Source organism: Schistocerca piceifrons, chromosome 7 (assembly GCF_021461385.2).
Source record: "Schistocerca piceifrons isolate TAMUIC-IGC-003096 chromosome 7, iqSchPice1.1, whole genome shotgun sequence".
In the NCBI taxonomy this organism is placed as follows: Eukaryota; Metazoa; Arthropoda; class Insecta; order Orthoptera; family Acrididae; genus Schistocerca; species Schistocerca piceifrons.
This window is the reverse complement of record NC_060144.1, coordinates 259,234,237-259,256,982: the sequence shown is the minus strand read 5'-3', so window position 1 is coordinate 259,256,982 and position 22,746 is coordinate 259,234,237. Positions and strand designations below refer to the sequence as shown.

Genomic DNA, 22,746 nt, shown 5'->3' with positions numbered 1-22,746 from the left:
TATAAGCTGTCTCCTTTACAGATGAACCACATCTTCCCAAAATTCTACCAATGAATCGAAGACGACTAGCCGCCTACCCCACAACTGCCATTACATGCTTGTCCCATTTCATATCGCTCTACAATGTTACGCCCAAATATTTAATCGATGTGACTGTGTCAGGCGCTACACTACTAATGGAGTATTCAAACATTATGGGATTCTTTTTCCTATTCATCTGCATTAATTTACATTTATCTATATTTAGAGTTAGCTACCATTCTTTACACCAATCACAAATCCTGTCCAAGTCATCTTGTATCCTCCTACAGTCACTCAACGACGACACCTTCCCGTACACCACAGCATCATCAGCAAACAGCCGCACATTGCTACCCACCCTATCCAAAAGATCATTTATGTAGATAGAAAACAACAGCAGACCTACCACACTTCCCTGGGGCACTCCAGATGATACCCTCACCTCCGATGAACACTCACCATCGAGGGCAACTACTGGGTTCTATTACTTAAGAAGCCTTCGAGCCACTCACATACTTGGGAACCAATCCCATATGCTCGTACCTTAGTTAGGAGTCTGCAGTGGGGCACCGAGTCAAACGCTTTCCGGAAGTCAAAGAATATGGGATCCGTCTGATACCCTTCATCCATGGTTCGCAAAATATCATGTGAAAAAAGGGCGAGTTGTGTTTCGCAGGAGCGATGCTTTCTAAAGCTGTGCTGATGCATGGACAGCAACTTCACTGTCGCAAGGAAATTCATTATATTCGAACTGAGAATATGTTCGAGAATCCTGCAACAAACCGATGTTAAGGATATTGGTCTGCAATTTTGAGGATTCGTCCTTCTACCCTTCTTCTACTGCCACACAAGTCTGGTCAACGAGTGACTGGAAATAAGCCTTAGATCTGCTTAGCGATTTTCCATAGACCCACTTGTTCGTGCTTGGTGTACTTAGCAGTGCAATAGATTGTGTTTTGAAGTCTATAAAATACAAATACGGTTCAACATTGACAGCCACTGAAATAAGCACAAATGACTTCCTCGTTAGTCCTCTTGCAGTCTGCATAACACGCATGTTTTTGGGTACCTGGAGCTGATTGGAATGGGTGACATTTCAGGAATGTTGTCTCCTAATGTATCAAAGAGAGACGCTACCCGTCAACAGGTCTGCGCCATATTGGTGAGGCGCGTACTCACCGTGCTGCTGCTGCTGCTGTTGCTGCTGCAGCTGGCGGCAGTGCAGCTGCCAGACGAGCGGCCCCACGACGCCAGGGTCGCCACCGCCGGTGCTGCCGTGGCGGGCCAGGCGCCTAGCCGCCCCTGGGGCGACGCCGCCCATTGCATCGCAGTCCAGGTGGCGCACACTCACCGGCTCCAGGACGCGCGCCAGAGGCTCCGGGATGTTGGCACCCCTGTGGTGAATGTAAATCTCTTCAGCTTACACTACAGCCTCGCTGCTGACATTGTGGTGCTCGCACAGACATATACGAGGTGGAATTCAAAATTTTCGGGACTGGTGGTGCCATCTGGAAAGTAGGAGTAGTAGATCTTTGTACCGCTAGGTGGTGAGAGCTGAATATCTGATGAGGCAGTGTGCAGAGTGGCATTCAGCTGGGAGGACATATTGCATGACCACAGTGATTTCCATAATACTCTGTGTTTGGCGTGAGGCGATTTTACGATGGATCCGCGAACAGAACAGAGCGTGTGTATGTAATTCGTCAGACCGCATCTGATGATCCAACCTTCCTGTCATGGTTTATCACCGGCGAAGTGAGTTGGATTTACAGTTATGACCCAGAGACAAAGCCGGCCGGTGTGGTCGAGCGGTTCTAGGCGCATCAGTCTGGAGCCGCGCGACCGCTACGGTCGCAGGTTAGAATCCTGCCTCGGGCATGGATGTGTGTGGTGTCCTTAGGTTAAGTAGGTTTAAGTAGTTCTAAGTTCTAGGGGACTGATGACCTCAGAAGTTAAGTCCCATACTGCTCAGAGCCATTTGAACCCAGAGACAAAGCAACAATCGTCCCAGTGGAAGAGCCCGAGCTCTCCAAGACCCAAAAAAGCGAGACAGGTGAAGCACAAAGTGAAGAGCATGATCATTGTTTTCTTTGATACCAAGGGAATTGTGCACAAAGAATTCGTCCCGCCCAACCAAACAGTGAATTCCGCGTACTACTGTGACGTTTTGCGACAGCTCTGTGAAAACGTGCGGCGACAACGCCCCATACTTTGGCGTCAAGGGAACTGGCTGCTGCATCACGACAACGCGCCCTGTCACACGTCCTTGCTCATCAGGACCTTTTTGGCGAAAAACAACATGGCGGCTGTACCCCACCCACCGTACTCGCCAGATTTGGCACATTTGCCACTTCGCGCTATTCCCAAAACTGAAACTCAAGTTGAAAGGCCGTCGATTCGACACTCTAGAGAGGATTCAAGAAGCATCACTGGCGGTGATAAACACCCTCAAAAAACAGGACTTCCAGAAAACGTTTGACCAGTGGCAGAAGCGCTGGGACTGGTGTGTATGTGCGGATGAGAACTGCTTCGAGGGTGATGGTGACCAGTAGTCCAAAGGTAAGGTTTTCAAAAGATGGCAGCACCAGTCCCAAAAATTTTGGATAGCACCTCGTATTACTAGACTGGCAATACCGAATACAGTATCATCGGTGTCACTGAAGCCAGCACAGTAGAATCGTAATATGGCGGCGAGCGCAAAGGACGTCTAAACAGCTGTTTGATTACTGATAAAACACTCGTAATAAATGAGGATAAACTAATATAAGTTCTTTACCTTTAGAGTTTCGACATAATGGTAAGTACATGCATCATGTTTGACAGTAATTTTCCGTACAGCAGTCGGAAGACACAAGGAAAGGAGCATGTCTCAATGCAAGCGTAACAAGAAACATCTCAAGTATTTTTGCTTTTGTACTGTATGTAAGCATTAATACTTACATTGAAGTTCGTCTTATCTGAAACCGGCAGTGTTTAAATAGGTCATGTATATTTGACGGTGTTTAATCAATGTAGTATTAGCAGATGTAGCTCAGTGGTGTGTTTTAAATCAGTTTTGATCAACTTCGGCTTTTCTTCCAATAGTATAGTCATTATGAAAGTGCTCCTGTAAGTAGAAAGTGCTATTTGTGGTCTATGACAAGTATCTTTATTCATCTGAGTGTTCTTACGAAATGTAGTCTGCTCTGAAAGTGCATACACGTGGCCTGATGTAGGCCTACGTCTCAACAGCAAATTTGGTTGCATCACTTCGTAAAGTTTACAACATCATTTCGTTTCAGAAAATCGTAGTAGTACCGTTCGGAAACTTTCCGACGCTGCCAACGTACCTCACCAAACATCAGGCTTCAGTAAAAAATGAGTCTTCGCGAATCTAGTTACGCTTGTCTGTAGCTGCTCTTGGGGGTATATCCACAAACATACATTACTAGACAAGCAAAGATGGGCCTTTTATAGGGAGTCTGACGTTTGGTGAGGTAAGATGGCGGCATCAGGAAGCTTGCATATGGTACTACTACGATTTTCTGAAACTAAATGTCGTTGTAAGCTTTACGAGGTGGCCTAACAAGTTCTGCAGTTGAGCAAATGTTTGCACACTACTTGAGTTTAACACATACGTTGCAGAATCGTGTTATGAGTGAAACATAAAGTTACATATACACACGTTTAAAGAAGATTGTAGTTTTCTTAAGAACACTCAAATGAAAAAATGCACCTGTTATCAACGACAAATAGCACGTTGTAGTTATAGGAGAACTTTCATAACGAGCATAATATTCGAAGAAAAGCCGAAGTTGATCAAAAGTTGTTAAACATTCATCATTAAGCTACGTCTGTAAATGTTAGATTTATTAAATCCATCAAAATATACATCAACCATTTAAACATTGTCAAAGTATTCGTAACAAAGCTCCCGAATTTACTGCCCTCCAGGAAAGTTCTCGCGCTCAAATTATTCTTGGGACCGAGAGCTGGCTAAAACTCGAATTGGAAAGCTCTGAGATATTTAGCAAGTCTTGGAACTTATATCGGGAGGACAGATTAGAAACCATAGGAGGGGGAGTGTTCACTGCAGCTGACAAAAGTATTGTCTCTATTGAGGTCAAAGTTGAGTGTGAAAGAGAAGTTATCTCGTCCCGTATAAAACGTGTTGGTGAAACAAAGTTAATTGTTGGATGTTTTTACCGGCCACGCGATTCCTCCGTGGCAGTACTTGAGTCATTCGAAGAAAGTCTACGGTCATTAGTGCATCAAGACCCAGATCACAGAATAGTAGTTGGAGGTGACTTTAACCTACCGAGTACAGGGCGGATGTCTATGGGTTCATTGCTGGTGGTACAAACAGACAGTCCTGCGAAATGCTTTTGAAAGCGTTTTCTGAAAACTGACTTGAGCAGCTAGTTCGGCAGCACACATGCAGTGGAAATATCGTTAAGACCTTGCAGCCACAAACAGGCCAGACCTTATCGACAACATCAGTATAGAAAGGAGGATTAGCGATCATGATGTCATTATAGCAACTGTGGTTACGAAAGTTAGTGAATCGGTCAAGAAGGCCAGTAGAACGTTTTCAAGCAGATAAGCAGTTGCTGGCATCTCACTTAGACAGTGAATTGACATAACTTAGTTCAAGTAAGTTGGACGCAGAGGAATCATGTGCAAAGTTTAAGCAGATTGTAAATCGGGGTCTCGACAGTAATGTGTCCAGTAAGCGGATTAAGGATGGGAAAGACCCACCATGGTTTAATAACGAAATTCGGAAAATGCTGATGAAGCAGAGGCTGAAGCACTCTCGGTTCAAAAGAGAATGCACAAATGACGACAAGCAAAGGTTAGTAGAGATTCGTGAATGCGTAAAAAGATCTATGCGCGAATTATATAAGTACCGGTACCACAGTCATACCTTAGCAAAAGATATGGCAGAGAGCCCGAGAAAATTCTGGTGGTACTTAAAATCGTTAAGCGAGTGTACGGCTGCCATCCAGTTCGTTGTTCACCAGTCTGGTGTGGCAGTTCAAGATAGCAAAACGAAAGCGGTTTTAAATTTCGCGTTAAAGAAATCGATCACGCGGGAGAATCGTACAAACGTACCATCGTTTTGTCATCGGACAGATTCCCGTATGGGCAACATAATAATCAGATGCAGAGAAACAATTGAAATATTTGAAAGCAAGTAAGCCATCAGGCTCGGATGGAATCCCAGTCCTGTTTTACAAAGAGTACTCTACCATTGGCCCCTCACTTAGCTTGCATTTATCGCGAATCTCTCGCCCAGCGCAGAGTCCTAAGCGACTGGAAAAAGGCGCAGGTGAATCCTGTATATAAGAAGGTTAAAAGAACAGATCCGCAAAATTACGGACCAATATCTCTAATTTCGGTTTGCTACAGGATCCTTGAACATATACTCATTTCGAATATGATAAATATCCTTGAGACCGAGAAACTTATGTCCACGAATCAGCACAGTTTTAGAAAGTATTTCCCGTCCGAAACTCAGCCTGCCCTTTTCTCATATGATATACTGTGAACTATGGATGAAGGTTCAAATGGCTCTGAGCACTATGGGACTTAGCATCTATGGTCATCAGTCCCCTAGAACTTAGAACTACTTAAACCTAACTAACCTAAGGACAGCACACAACACCCAGTCATCACGAGGCAGAGAAAATCCCTGATCCCGCCGGGAATCGAACCCGGGAACCTGGGCGTGGGAAGCGAGAACGCTACCACACGACCACGAGATGCGGACTATGGATGAAGGGCAACAGGCAGATTCCAAATTTCTATATTTCCGGAAAGCATTTGACACGGTGCCCCAATGCAGGCTGTAAACGTAGGTACGAGCATACGGAATGGGATCACAGGTATGTGAGTGGCTCGAAGACTGTTTAAGTTATACATTCCAGAATGTTGTCCTCGACGGCTTGTGCCCCAGGGAAGTTTGATATGACCGCTTTTGTTCTTTATACGAGTAAACATAAATTATCTGGCGACAGGGGGGGGGGGGGGGGGTGGGAACAATCTGCAGTTGTTGCTGATGACGCTGTGGTGTATGGTAAGGTGTCGTCGTTGAGTGACTGTAGGAGGAAACAAGATGACTTAGACACAGTTTCTAGTTGCTGTGATGAATGGCAGCTAAAGCTAAATGTAGAGAACATTAGTATTGTCCCGCTTGACACAGTCACATCCTTTAAATATCTGGTCGTAGCGTTGCAAAGTTATATGAAACGAAACGACCATGTGAGGACTACCGAACGAATCTACTGCCGCCAACATACATTGCATGTAAGGGCCACTAAGATAAGATACGAGAAATTAGGGCCTATACGGAGGCATATAGTCAGTCCTATTTGAGAGTGGAACAGGAAAGGAAACGATCAGTACCGTACTTCAGTGCACACTTATAACGAATGTAGTCCCCTCGGAACTTTGCTAAAGTAATGAAATGTTCGATCCCATCTAAATCTTAGCGAGACTTGAGCTGAATTTATTACGTATACACTTTATTTCTTATCTAAGAAAGCTTATAAAGATTGCTAATTGTCAAATACAGTTTTTCCGTAAATATATGTTCCTACTTGCGTTTAGATATACAGTGACGAAAAAAACCGCAACACAAAAGAATTTAAGGAATACATTTGTCTAGGTAACCTATTTAAGTTGTTAACATCGCATGATAACTGGAAATTGTAAACGCGATACAAGCCATTGCAAATGTGAAATGCTGGTACTTTAATAACCGGTGTAACTGTCAAAATGTTGAATTCAAGCTTGCAAAACGTGCATACATTGAGTTGTACAGATGCTGGATGTTCATTTGTGGCATGACGTTCCATGCCAGTTGCACTTCGTTACTCAGTAAAGGAATGATATTTGTGGACGACGCTGGAGTTGTCCGATGATGTCCCTTAAGGGCTCCATTGGAGACAGATCTGATGAGCGAACAGTCCAAGGCAACATGTCGACATTCTGTAGACCGTTTTAGGATACAACAGCGATATCTGGGGGAGGGTTATTCAGTTGGAAAACACTCACTGGAATGCTGTTCATGAATGGCGGCACAACAGGTCGAATCCCCAGACTGATGACAAATTTACAGTCAGGATTCGTGGTATAAACACGAGGGTGATTCTGCTATCATACAAAATTGCACCGAAGACCGTAACTCCAGTTGTAAGTCCGGTGAGTCTAGCACGCTGACAGGTTAGCTGCAAGTTTTCTAACCAACACACAGGCATCACCGGCACCGAGGCGGACCAAGCTTTCAGCAACAGACCCCCACCCTGCCCACTAATGAGGTGTCGCGTGACTCCACGGAAGTCGCCAATGTGGTGGTTTTGGGGTCACTGGAATGCATGGTACAGGGCGCCTGGCTCGGAGCTGTCCTTGTTGTTGTTGTTGTGGTCTTCAGTCCTGAGACTGGTTTGATGCAGCTCTCCATGCTACTCTATCCTGTGCAAGCTTTTTCATCTCCCAGTACCTACTGCAACCTACATCCTTCTGAATCTGCTTAGTGTATTCATCTCTTGGTCTCCCTCTACGATTTTTACCCTCCACGCTGCCCTCCAATACTAAATTGGTGATCCCTTGATGCCTCAGAACATGTCCTACCAACCGATCCCTTCTTCTGGTCAAGTTGTGCCACAAACTTCTCTTCTCCCCAATCCTATTCAATACTTCCTCATTAGTTATGTGATCTACCCATCTAATCTTCAGCATTCTTCTGTAGCACCACATTTCGAAAGCTTCTATTCTCTTCCAAACTATTTATCGTCCATGTTTCACTTCCATACATGGCTACACTCCATACGAATACTTTCAGAAATGACTTCCTGACACTTAAATCAATACTGGATGTTATCAAATTTCTCTTCTTCAGAAACGCTTTCCTTGCCATTGCCAGCCTACATTTTATATCCTCTCTACTTCGACCATCATCAATTATTTTGCTCCCCAAATAGCAAAACTCCTTTACTACTTAAAGTGCTTCATTTCCTAATCTAATTCCCTCAGCATCACCCGACTTAATTAGGCTACATTCCATTATCCTTGTTTTGCTTTTGTTGATGTTCATCTTATATCCTCCTTTCAAGACACTGTCCATTCCATTCAACTGCTCTTCCAAGTCCTTTGCTGTCTCTGACAGAATTACAATGTCATCGGCGAACCTCAAAGTTTTTATTTCTTCTCCATGAATTTTAATACCTACTCCGAATTTTTCTTTTGTTTCCTTTACTGCTTGCTCAATATACAGATTGAACAACATCGGGGAGAGGCTACAACCCTGTCTTACTCCCTTCCAAACCACTGCTTCCCTTTCATGTCCCTCGACTCTTATAACTGCCATCTGGTTTCTGTACAAATTGTAAATAGCCTTTCGCTCCCTCTATTTTACCCCTGCCACCTTTAGAATTTGAAAGAGAGTATTCCAGTCAACATTGTCAAAAGCTTTCTCTAAGTCTACAAATGCTAGAAACGTAGGTTTGCCTTTCCTTATCTTTCTTCTAAGATAAGTCGTAAGGTCAGTATTGCCTCACGTGTTCCAGTGTTTCTACGGAATCCAAACTGATCTTCCCCGAGGTTGGATTCTACTAGTTTTTCCATTCGTCTGTAAAGAATTCGTGTTAGTATTTTGCAGCTGTGACTTATTAAGCTGATAGTTCGGTAATTTTCACATCTGTCAACACCTGCTTTCTTTGGGATTGGAATTATTATATTCTTCTTGAAGTCTGAGGGTATTTCGCCTGTCTCATACATCTTCCTCACCAGATGGTAGAGTTTTGTCAGGACTGGCTCTCCCACGGCCGTCAGTAGTTCCAATGGAATATTGTCTACTCCGGGGGTTTTGTTTCGACTCAGGTCTTTCAGTGCTCTGTCAAACTCTTCACGCAGTATCATATCTCCCATTTCATCTTCATCTACATCCTCTTCTTGAGGTAACCGATTTGCAACAATTTGTTGTGTCGCTGTGATGCCAACAGCTGCTCAAATTGATACTGCAGATGCAGTACGAGGCGCTAGTCAGACGCCGAACTCGATGGTCTTCCCTCCCGGTATTGCCACGTTGAGGAATCATGTACAGTGGCTACATTCTTGACAAGTCTTTCTGCAATTTCGCAGAAGGTACATCAAGCTTCTCGTACCCCAATTATACGATCTCGTTCAAAGGCAGCAGTGTTGATAATGGCCTCTTTGTTGCCTTAAAGGCATTCTAGGGTAACATCAACTCACCATGTCCAATCCCAAAGGTACTCTCAAAGGTAACTCACGAGTGTTACAGCGTGTATTTAAACCAAACGTTATTTGCATGCTCGTAGTGGCGCTACTAGCGCCACTCTTACGCAACTGGGGTGAAAATTGAATAGACAATATCTTTCAGATGTAGAAACACGCCTACCAACTTTCGTTTATGTCGCCCAGCTCCATCTTTTGCGATTTTTTTCCGTCAGTGTACTGTCAGGCATCGATCTTACACCAGGAAAATTAGTAGTCACAGTTTTACATGTGATCTGAAAAAAGTCTATGTTAGATACAATAATTTTTATTTTTCAGTGTTAACTGTAAACAAAATAACTGTCTACACATAATAATTTCATTAATTTTACTATCTATAATGAAGTCGATATTATAAGAATAACAGGAAGCTTCTATTTTTAATGTTTTTCAAATCTGCAATCTTTGTTATTATACGCTTATAAATCTTCACGTAAGTAATTATTTCTAGAAAACAATATTTAAATCAAAATTGACAAACATTTTCAATAATGAAAGCTATCTTAAAGTGAAATTGATTAATGTCTGGTCCTAGAATTTCGGGAACCTGCGTCTATAATAATACAGACACAGTTTCTTGGCGTCAAGCTCGCCAGGTTGAGATTAGCAATTTTAATGTTTGTCCATGTTGTTCTCAGCTTATGACTGGGCGATTTTTCGGTGAAAGTCTTTGGATTGTATGAACGAGATACATTTTTGGTTCAAATGGCTCTGAGCACTATGGGACTTAACTTCTGAGGTCATCAGTCCCCTAGAACTTAGAACTACTTAAACCTAACTAACCTAAGGACATCACACACATCCATGCCCGAGGCAGGATTCGAACCCGCGACCGTAGCGGTTGCGCGGTTCCGGACTGTAGCGCCTAGAACCGCTCGGTCAGCCCGGCCGGCCGAGATACATTTTCTATGTGTCGTGTTTGAAGAAGTTTGTTCGGTATTTGTGAAAATATGAATGCTCACATGAGGAGATAAAAAATAAACAGCTAAAGTAAACTAAAATTGTAATTCTTCAGATACAGTTAACATACAACACCCATGACCTCATTTTATAGAATATTACCAAGCAGGAGAAGAGACCCAGACACTGAAACCGTCTTGAAAAGGTGAGTACCAATTATTAGTGCAACATGCTGAATCCCATCCTTAACCTAAGAAATAACTGCTAAAACATGATAAAACATCAAGTACCAATGTTATTATGCAGAATAACTGTGGAACATTTAATGGTAGGCTCATTACACATTGTAAGATCAGTCTAATATTGTCCTCGTGATCCCTACGGGGCTTGTACATAGCGGATTGTACTGTATCTCTAGATTCATACTTAGCACTGGTTTTTAAAATTTTGAAAGTATGCTTTCCGGGATAGTTTGCCTCATCTTCAAAAGTCTGCCAGGGCAGTTACATCAATAACTTCGTGACACACTCCCATAACTCAATAAACCTGTGACCATTCGTGCTGCCATTCTCTGTATACGTTCAGTAAGCCCCATTTGGAATGGATCCAGAACACTTGGGCAATGTTCGAAAATAGATCACAGGAGTGTTTTGTAAGCAATCTTCTTTGTAGGCTGATTATAGTTCCTTAATATTCTACAAGTGAACGATGTTTCGGAAATCCAAACTGCTTTACCTACAACTGAGCCTATGTGATCATTCCATTTCATATCCACACATATTGTTTCACACAGGTATTTATATGAGTTGACCAACTGCAGTTGTGACACGTTGATACTGTAGTCATGAGTTACTACATTTTTTCGTTTTGTGAAGTGCCCAATTTTACATTTCAAAACATCTAAAGTAAATTGCCAGTAACTGAACCATTTTGAAATCCTATTAATATGTGACTGAATATTTGTGCAGCTGTCTTCAGACACTGCTGATACCTGCATCTTTTGCGACAAGTCTGAGGTTGTCACGATTAATATATACCATGAACAGACACGCTTCCCTGCGACACACGTGAAGTCACTTCGCATCTGTCGGTCGCTCTCCATCCAAGATAACACGTTGTGACCCTCCACCCAAGAAACCCTCAATCCTGTCACAACGTTTGCTTGATACATCACACGATCTAACATTCGGTAATAAGCGTATTTGTGCACCAGGTCAAATGCTTTTCAGAAGTCAAGAAATGCTACATTTTTCTGTCGGTCTTGGTAGATGGCTTTCACGATTTCAGTTTGAGAAAAGAACGATTTGAGTTTCATATGAAGAATGTTTCCGAAATCCAAACTGCTTGGCATGGAGGAGATCATTCTGTTCGAGATACCTCGTTGCTTTTGAGCTCAGAATATGTTAATATTTTACATGAAATGGATGTCAAGGATAATGGAGCCCTTCTGCTACCCTTTTTATAGACAGATGTGACCTTTCTTCAAGCCACTGGACGGAGTATTGTGGTTGCGAGAAAGCTGGCACAGTCATCATTTGCATGTTGCATATGCATTTGCATATTTGGCTCCTTTACGCCGGTTATTGCATATTTTAACCAGTGACGATGCATATTTTCGCTCTATGCTTACAATATTTCAAAAATTTAGACGGGCGGTCTCTAGCTAGATCTAGTTTTGATGTCTCACAGATTGACCGCGACCTAGAACTGCGTGCAATCGCTAACCGAGAGGCCACTGCCTAGCGAAATCATTACAGAAGAGGAACAGGAACGGGCAGACAGAGTCAATGATTCTGCGGCCGCGTCCCCGGTTAATCCCCTCCGCTGTCATACCGTACGCGTCGGCAACAATTAAATTAAACGACGCAAGCTTTTAGTCTCACGTCCATTGTTTCAGTTTAGATTTCTATTTACTTGTACATAGCTACCGTGTTTACGACGAGTAGTGTGTAACGTGTCGTGCGCCACGCCACCCGAAAAAAGAAACTTCGTTTCGTGAACAGCTGACCATCCTGGACATTTACATATGACAAAATTGTTTTATATTGTTGAGTTTGCGAGAGAAACATTTCGTGCAAAAATGTTTCAAATAGACCAGCACGTCAAGGCAAGTCTTCATATCGCAGGAATGAAGAAGAAAGGACCACGACAACAACTCCTGACAACAGCAAGTTGCAGTAGCAGGGATTTGTCCAAAGGTAACGATAAAAGTCGGTTTAACATGGACCTATGTGAAGCATTCATTGCAAGCAATATTCCTCTTCACAAACTTACAAACCCTATTCTCAAAGGCTTCCTGCGCAAATATTGCTTAAATCAGAATATACCATATGAATTAATAATGCGTAAAAATTGCACACCGACAATTTACGTAAATGTTCTGGAAGAAATAAGCAATGAACTCAAGGACAGCATTATCTGAATTTCAGTTGACGAAACTACAGACACTTGTGGCCGTTACAACGCAAATTAATTGTTGGTGCTTTAAAAGAAGAGCCTTCTTCTTCCTATTAAGCGGCCTGCAAAGAACTTGAAAACGTAAATCAATCTACAGTCGCCAGATTTGTGAATGAGGGTATTAGAAAAATATTTCCAGAATCTTCTGCAGGTGAAAGGATGTTTTTGTTTATTTCAGATGCTGCTCCCTATATGATCGAAGCAGGAAAAGCCCTCCCAGTATTTTATCCCTATTTGATTCGTGTGACGTACTTTGCTCATGGAGTACATCGCCTTGCTGAAGAAGTACGTTCCACGTTTGTGAATGTAAATAAACTGATTTCATCTACAAAGAAAGTGTTTCTAAAGGCTCCTGCTCGCATCAAGGCGTATAAATAAAAACTACCAAATGTGCCTTTATCTCCCGAACCAGTAGTAACTCGTTGGAGTACGTGGGTCGAAGCAATGAACATTTCGAGGCCATTAGAGGGGTAGTAAACGACTTCGATGGTGCAGAGGCTTTGGCAGTTTGCCAGTGCAAGGAATTTCTTAATGATTCGGGTATTTTAAAAAAAAAGCATTGCTGTGATTAGCTCTCATTGTTCCCATATACCTGCAAGTACTAAAAAACATTGAAAATCAAGGTTTGGCGTTGAATGAATATATTCAGTTAATGAATAAAATTATTCTAGTGAACTCCTCATTGCAGGAGATATTCCCAAGAAAACTTAAAGAAAACTCTGAAAACATTTTCAACAATAACCTAGGCTTTGAACCCTGGTGCCAGATTGATAGTTTATTAATGGGACGGGTAAACTTTTACCAGGAACAATGTGGTGTCGTCAGTCACACGACCACACCGCCGCCTGAGAGATCGATCCGCCGGTTGCGGTTCTCTCGATAAACGGAACAGAAGAACGGCTGTGTTAGCCAAAGAGTACACAACCAGTCGCAGTACCTATGCTCGCCGCGAGGCGCCGCTAGGCCACTTCATGTGCAGCAGGTGACTAGTGCAGTTGTGCCAGTCTACAGTTCGTAGCCGTGCTCAGTAGTCAGCCAGCGCCGATGTTAGTCATCGTCTGCAGCTCAGTCATTGCTGCCATCAAGTCTTTGTAGCTCCTTTCCAAGTTAGTCTTCCAGTTCACCGGATTCGACATTCAAGATTACAAGAGAGTAATTCGTCACTGCAAGATTTGTGGCTTGTAAATTATGTCATTCTACAGACGCTTAGTCTAGTCGCGTCTTCAATAATTGTCAACCAACTGATCATGGACTACAGCAAAGTTAAGTAATAAATACTTTTTATTTTGTACTCCTGCTAATTAATTGTGTTTTTCTGTTGTAGCTACCAAGCAGTCTTGGCATAGTAGAACCCACGTTTCCACCTCCTTGGCTACCTCATATTTGCCGCCTCATGTTGATGGACTCGATTATGGTGGAAGATCGAGAGCCAGCAAACAATAAGTGCCAACATAGTGCCCAAATTCAAATACCTCCCAGTTACCTCAGTTGATGTAGAACAGTCCTTTTTCTGCTTGTAAAAATGTTTTGAGTGATCAAAGACATAATCTTACTACCGAACATTTGGAACAGTACTTGGTCGTTTATGTTTACAATAGTAGAAAAATGTAAAATAAATAGTAAATGATGCATGTGATCTTCACACTGCTCTCCTGGCCGCTGTCAGTTTCTGCGACTAGTGCCACCATCACTTTATCAAGTAGCTCCTCAACTGGCCTCACAAGGGCTGAGTTCACCCCACTTGCCAACAGCACTCAGCAGACTTGGACAGGAACTCATCCAAGTGCTAGCCAAGACTGAGAGCGCTTAACTTTAGTTACATGATGGGAATCCGGGCTACCACTGGGGAAAGGCTGTAGGGCCCCCTCTATATAATGCTTTTTTTATATATTTCTGAACAAGGAGAAGTCCCCAGGGGTACGATCGACATTTTGAAACTATCTGCGTAGTGATGTAGGTTAAGATCCAAGGTATAACACTCTGCAGCCATTGGCCCTGGTGGGTCCTCGTTTGCGAATAATTAACGAAAAAAAGAAATTCGGAATTTTGTGAGGCTCAATAGCATTAAAAGAAGTTGTTTCATGTAATGAAACTGGTCTTAGGTTGTGTTCCAAAAATGAACAGCATAGAGACAGAAGTGATGACACTTTCTGCAGGACCTGACCATCATTTTGCAGTACAGTGCTAACTCACATACAATGCAAGCTGTTACTGATTTGTTTCACTGATGGGGCTGCTACCACCTACTACACTCCCCTGACTTAAGCCCTCGTAAGTTCAACTCGATTTCAAAACTGAGGGAAAAACTCCACGGCATTCGCTTCAGAACTGCTACAAATTCGTCGGGCAATAGACCGTGCCGCTCGAACTGTCAACATGACTGGCACTGCTAAGAATATCCTATGACTTCCACATCGCTGGCAACGGGTTATACTAAATGCTGGTGATTACTTTGAAGGTCAGTAAAACTTTGAAACACGTATCTATTTTATACGAGCTGTAAATAGATAGTTGCCACTATTAAAGTTCCAACCCTTGTATTTGCAATCGTAAAAATATTCGGATGTTGTGTTAGCTAGTATGATTCCAGAGCCATTGCACATGCACCGTATAATACCCCTTGGCCCGTACTAGCGATTAGGAGACGTGAACCGATCAGCTGAACGGTTTATAGCGACTGCTACTCACGTCGACTGCTGTGTCCGCACACGTTAGTTCCGCTCGCACCATCCACAGCTACAGTTGTGTCGCGAATTCAGTGACTGCACGACAACAAATGAATGGCGTAAATCGCCAAGTTTGAATCCGCCGCTTGGAGCGCTGAATAACGTTGTTGCCTACTCCTTGGAGTTATAACTTTTGTTTTTATGTTTATTCTGTTCCTTGGTTACTGTTTTGTTGTTTACAAGTTACCTATAGCAACTGTGCTTCTTTTTATGTAATACCAAGTAATAAACTGTTCAAGTATATTCTCAGTGCGTGTCTGAATATTTATTACGAACGGGTAGCTCTACACGACGAAAATATATCCGTCAATGGTGACCCCGACTTGATTCGCGCTGAGAAAAACGGTCCCGCGACAAAACTGATTACACAATGGAATCGGCTGCAGTATCGAGACTGGCTGTTCGCCTCTCACCGTTTTGGCCACATAATCAAGTTCTATGGTTCGCTCAGGTTGAGGCCAGCTTTTACTATGCCTGAATTACAGTGAATGCGACTAAGTAGGCATTAATAGTGAGTCATCTCGAGCTTCCGAAGTTCAAGAAATAATCACGGCACCACCGACCGAGAATGCATACGAAAGATTAAAGACTGAGCTTATTTGTAGAGTTGCAGCATCGCAGGAAGACCGTATCAGACAAGTGCTGACCCAGGAAGATACAGGCGACAGAAAACCGTCTCAGTACCTGCGTCACCTCCACAGCAAGGTGGACATCGGAACAGTGCTCGACAATCTTGTGTGTACGCTATGGAGCAGCCGTCTGCCGCAACAGGTAAAGGCGGTCGTCGCATCGCAGACAGAGATGTCCCTGGACGCTGGTGCGGAACTGGCCGACCGCATCCAAGATGCCATCGCTCCGGACCAACAGGTTAGTGCTGTGACAATGTCTGGTAGTGTCGCGTCCGTGGCCCTTCTCGTTTCACGCGCATATTACGATGCTCTGTCTGCCAAAGTTGATGCACTGAGCACACAGATTGGCACACTGTTGTCACAAGGAGGTCCTAGTCGCTACAGAGGAGGTGGCCGCAAACGATCTAGGAGCCTCCCTCGACTCAGTCTGTATCAGATGCTGGTCCGACCACTTGTTGGTATCACAGATTTGATGAGCAGGCTAAAAAGTGTACTGCCCCTGTGCCTTCCCAAATGCAAACGGCCGTCGGACATAGCCGCCACCGACTGCTCAACTACATACCGGCGCCTATTCATTACTGACAGGGTATCAGGCCGCAAGTATTTAATAGACACAGGGTCTGACCTAGAGCGTCACTGCACTGTTGCAGGCCACCCACTGCATTTAAATAATTCAGCAATTGCGACGTATGGCACGCGGCGTGAAGAATTAAATTTGGGGCTCCGCCGTCAATTAACATGGGACTTTACTGTAGCAGGCGTGGCCGAAGAATAATCGGTGCCGATTTATTAGCTCACTGTCAGCTTCTACCGGATGTGGCGTATTCCTGCCTAACAGACAATGTTACCGGACTTACAACCACTGGGTACCATGGTGATGCCAGAACATAACAGCGTCGTTATACAGGTTGCAGACGAGGAGTATTGCTCGCTGCTGCATGAGTTCCCGAACTTAACGAGGCCTCCAGGCGCGCCACAGCAAGCTTTGCACGATACGTTCCACCACATAAAAACTACGGACGAGACGCCTGTGTCTTGCCGCCGTGACGATTGGCTACAGGACGCCTCGCCATTGCTAAAACAGAATTCGACACTGTGTTACGAGAAGGTATCATCCGACCCTCAAGTAGTCCATGGTCATCTGCACCCAAAAAGGCAGGAGCCTGGCGCCCGTGTGGCGATTACAGAGCGCTCAACTCACGGACCGTACCTGATCGCTACCCAGTGCCACTACTAAAAGACTATAGCCACGCACTGCATGGAGCCACTGTATTCAGTGTTATATAGGCTGGCCAAACGCGTATACCGAGAGTCCCGTGGCAACAGATGACATTCCAATGACCACTATTATTACGCCATTTGGGTTGTATGAAAGCAAGTTGATGACTTTCGGCCTGCGTAATGCTGCTCAAACCTGGCAGAGGTTCATCGATTTAGCCTTGCGTGGGTTGAACTTTTGTTTTGCCTGTCTAGACGATGTGTTAGTGAATTCATCGTCCAAGGAGCAACATCGCCAGCACCTGAGATAAGTTTTTGAGTGTTTAGAGAAGTACGGCGTGGTGTTAAACACAGCTAAATGTGTGTTTGGCTAACATCAGGTCGATTTCCTGGGTCATCCAATATCTTCATCAGGCTCATTACCACTCACTGAGAAGGTTGAAGCCATATTGCAAATAACCAAGCCATCTACAATAAAAGAGCTACGCAGGTACTTAGGAATGCTCAATTTTTACCGCAGTCATTTACTACGCACTGCCGAACAACAGATGCCGTTGAACGCTGCACTGGCTCGTCCCAAGGTTAAGAGCAATTCTCCTGTGAAGTTGACCGAGGAGATGAATGCGGCTTTCGAAGTAACCAAAAAGAGCCTAGCACAAGCAGCACTGCTGGCGCACCCCAAGCTCGAAGCTCCACTGGCGTTAGTGGTGGATGCCAGTCAGTTAGCCATTGGTGCAGCCCTCCAACAATGGGTGGACGATGCCTGGCAGCCACTGGATTATTTCTCGCACAAGCTGTCACCTAGAGAACAAAGATGGTGCACATATGATCGGGAACTTTTAGCCATATATCAAGCAATCAAGTACTTTGTACCACAGGTTGAGGCTTGAGAGTTTGTGATATACACCGACCACAAGTCTTCAACATATGCCTCAAGAAAAACAGCAACACTTGCTCTCCACGGCAGTACAAATTGGGTTTATTAACCAGTTTAGTATGGACATCCGCTATATATCAGGCATCACTAATATGGTTCCGGATTGCCTCTCTAGAGTGGCCAGTGATTTACAGCCTGTGGACATTAAGGGCGCAACAAGAAGATTCGAGCTACACACCATATTGCATGACGACACTGCAGCACTCAAGTTACAGCAAATCGACATTCCCGGCGAGAACACGAAATTGTATTGTGAAGTGTCACATGACAGATCACGCCCTTTTGTTCCTGTTGCATTTCGCTGGTCAGTGTTCGAGTCCTTACATAATATTTGCCACCCAGGGGTCCGGTCGACGTTCAAGCTAGTGTCTCAAAGATTCGTGTGGCCAGGGATAGAAAGAGACTGCCGCGAATGGACGAGAACTTGCCAGCGTTGCCAACTTTGCAAAATCACTCGCCACATTCATCCCCCAATAGGAAACTTCCCGGACACTTCTTCACGCTTTCCCCATGTTCATCTTGATGTGGCAGGACCACTTCCTCCATCGGATGGCCAGCGGTACATATTCACAATGATCGACAAGTATATGCGATGGCCTGAAGCAGTACCTACTGACAACGTCTCCGCGGAAACACTAGCCACTACTTTCACATCAACTTGGCTGGCGAGATTAGACTGTCCGCTCCATCATCACAGACAGTTCGAGTCAGTTTTGTTCACACAGTTGGCGAAGTTCTGTGGCTACGTCCATCACAAAATGACCAGTTGTCATCCGGCCAGCAATGGCATGCTTGAACATTGGCATCGAATGCTGAAGGCTGCGCTCATGTGCCATGGGGCATCTTGGACATCTGCACTACCCGGAAGACCTGCTGGGTCTACGAGTCACATACAAACCAGGTACAGAGTCCTCGGCAGCTGTATTGGTTTAGGGCGAGACTCTGCGCCTACCAGTGGAGTTTGTCGCCACAGGCCTACTGTCAGAAACGGACGACCAACCAGAGTTCCTTCGCAACTTACCGGAACATGTAAGCCAAATCAAACCCATAAAGACCTCCAGGCAACAACTTTTGTGCGTAACAACATCGAGAGCTGTTCGCAAGTTATGTTACGTACAGACTGTGTCAAGCCACCACTGCAGCCACCGTATACTGGAACCCCATTGCGTCCTGTGCAGAGACAAACACACGATGGTCACCATAGTAAATGGCAAACAGGCCACCGTGCCTCTTAGCAGAGTGAAGCCGGTTTACATTTTCAAGGAGGCATCACCCACCTTATGATCAAGAGCTCAACGCCTGACAGATGCAACATCTCGACTTCCAGCACCGCCGCCACAACAGGTCGATGCAGAGCCTGCACGCACTACCCGTTCCGGGCGACATGTCCACTTCCCGGCCAGGCTCAGAGAAGACGCACCACGCTCCGCTTTCACCAATAGGGTTCCTGTAGCGACCGCTACTCAAGTCCACTGCTGTGTCCGCACACGTTAGTTCCGTTCGCGCCACCCATATATACAGTTGTGTCGGGAATTCAGACAAAACTCTACCATCTGGTGAGCAAGATGTATGAGACAGGCGAAATACCCTCAGACTTCAAGAAGAATATAATAATTCCAATCCCAAAGAAAGCAGGTGTTGACAGATGTGAAAATTACCGAACTATCAGTTTAATAAGCCACAGCTGCAAAATACTAACGCGAATTCTTTACAGACGAATGGAAAAACTAGTAGAATCCGACCTTGGGGAAGATCAGTGTGGATTCCATAGAAATATTGGAACACGTGAGGCAATACTGACCCTACGACTTATCTTAGAAGCTAGATTAAGGAAAGGCAAACCTACGTTTCTAGCATTTGTAGACTTAGAGAAAGCTTTTGACAATGTTGACTGGAATACTGTCTTTCAAATCCTGAAGGTGGCAGGGGTAAAATATAGGGAGCGAAACGCGATTTACAATTTGTACAGAAAGCAGATGGCAGTCATACGAGTCGAGGGGTATGAAAGGGAAGCAGTGGTTGGGAAGGGAGTGAGACAGGGTTGTAGCTTCTCCCCGATGTTATTCAATCTGTATATTGAGCAAGCAGTGAAGGAAACAAAAGAAAAATTCGGATTAGGTATTAAAATCCATGGAGAAGAAATAAAACTTTGAGGTTTGCTGATGACACTGTAATTCTGTCAGAGACAGCAAAGGACTTGGAAGAGCAGTTGAACGGAATGGATAGTGTCTTGAAAGGAGGATATAAAATGAACATCAACAAAAGCAAAACGAGGATAATGGAATGTAGTCGAATTAAGTCGGGTGATGCTGAGGGTATTAGATTAGGAAATGAGACACTTAAAGTAGTAAAGGAGTTTATTTGGGGAGCAAAATAACTGATGATGGTCGAAGTAGAGAGGATATAAAATGTAGACTGGCAATGGGAAGGAAATCGTTTCTGAAGAAGAGAAATTTGTTAACATCAAGTATAAATTTAAGTGCAAGGAATTCGTTTATGAAAGTATTTGTATGGGATGTAGCCATGTATGGAAGTGAAACATGGACGATAAATAGTTTAGACAAGAAGAGAATAGAAGCTTTCGAAATGTGGTGCTACAGAAGAATGCTGAAGATTAGATGGGTAGATCACATAACTAATGAGTAGGTGTTGAATAGGATTGGGGAGAAGAGAAGTTTGTGGCACAACTTGACTAGAAGAAGGGATCGGTTGGTAGAACATGTTCTGAGGCATCAAGGGATCACCAATTTAGTATTGGAGGGCAGTGTGGAGGGTAAAAATCGTAGAGGGAGACCAAGAGATGAATACACCAAGCAGATTCAGAAGGATGTAGGTTGCAGTAGGTACTGGGAGATGAAGAAGCTTTCACAGGATAGAGTAGCATGGAGAGCTGCCTCAAAAATGTCTCAGGACTGAAGACCACCACAACAACAACAACAACAACAACAACAACGGCAACAAATGAATGGCGTAAACCCAACGAGTTAAAATTTCATAGAGTGGCTGACATACTAGTTACAGCGCTCCTAGCGGCAACCAACGCTAACTCGGCCGCCATGTTCTCCTTAGTCAAAACATTAGGAAAGCGTTACTGTTGTTTGTGTTGGAAGCGTGTCAGCTGTTGTGATATTACTGCAATATTCAACTTTTCTAGTTGAAAATATAAAGTCAACATGCCTGCAGTGTGTTCAGCGTTCAACTGCACAAATCGCAGCGATAAAACAACAAATATTTCATATTATAAGTAAGTATATTAGTACCGAAATACGACACACGTTTTTTAATGTTTATTAAAGAGTCATTTGCATTGGAACTGTAATTATGCTTAAGACAAATGCAGGAAGTAATTTATTTATCGTTGATTACAGATTTCCTTTAAAAGATAAGGAAATTACAAAAAGATGGGTTATAAATATGAAGCAAGAAAACTGGTTTCCTACTACAGCCAGTTACCTCTGTTCAGCTCATTTTGAAGAGAAATACACTCCTGGAAATTGAAATAAGAACACCGTGAATTCATTGTCCCATGAAGGGGAAACTTTATTGACACGTTCCTGGGGTCAGATACATCACATGATCACACTGACAGAACCACAGGCACATAGACACAGGCAACAGAGCATGCACAATGTCGGCACTAGTGCAGTGTATATCCACCTTTCCAAGCAATGCAGGCTGCTATTCTCCCATGGAGACGATCGTAGAGATGCTGGATGTAGTCCTGTGGAACGGCTTGCCATGCCATTTCCACCTGGCGCCTCAGTTGGACCAGCGTTCGTGCTGGACGTGCAGACCGCGTGAGACGACGCTTCATCCAGTCCCAAACATGCTCAATGGGGGACAGATCCGGAGATCTTGCTGACCAGGGTAGTTGACTTACACCTTCTAGAGCACGTTGGGTGGCACAGGATACATGCGGACGTGCATTGTGCTGTTGGAACAGCAAGTTCCCTTGCCGGTCTAGGAATGGTAGAACGATGGGTTCGATGACGGTTTGGATGTACTGTGCACTATTCAGTGTCCCCTCGACGATCACCAGTGGTGTACAGCCAGTGTAGGAGATCGCTCCCCACACCATGATGCCGGGTGTTGGCCCTGTGTGCCTCGGTCGTATGCAGTCCTGATTGTGGCGCTCATCTGCACGGCGCCAAACACGCATACGACCATCATTGGCACCAAGGCAGAAGCGACTCTCATCGCTGAAGACGACACGTCTCCATTCGTCCCTCCATTCACGCCTGTCGCGACACCACTGGAGGCGGGCTGCACGATGTTGGGGCGTGAGCGGAAGACAGCCTAACGGTGTGCGGGACCGTAGCCCAGCTTCATGGAGACGGTTGTGAATGGTCCTCGCCGATACCCCAGGAGCAACAGTGTCCCTAATTTGCTGGGAAGTGGCGGTGCGGTCCCCTACGGCACTGCGTAGGATCCTACGGTCTTGGCGTGCATCCGTGCGTCGCTGCGGTCCGGTCCCAGGTCGACGGGCACGTGCACCTTCCGCCGACCACTGGCGACAACATCGATGTACTGTGGAGACCTCACGCCCCACGTGTTGAGCAATTCGGCGGTACGTCCACCCGGCCTC

At 44.5% G+C, this 22,746-nt stretch overlaps 1 protein-coding gene across 1 annotated transcript in view; it reads right to left on the bottom strand.

Annotated features, from left to right (window-relative positions):
- The window catches only part of LOC124805612, a 359,950-nt gene that overhangs the window by 28,950 nt on the left and 308,254 nt on the right, over positions 1–22,746 (bottom strand). The window contains exon 10 of the mRNA XM_047266178.1: positions 1,227–1,415. Coding sequence (XP_047122134.1) covers positions 1,227–1,415 — 189 coding nt within the window. The remainder of the gene's footprint in view (positions 1–1,226; positions 1,416–22,746) is intronic.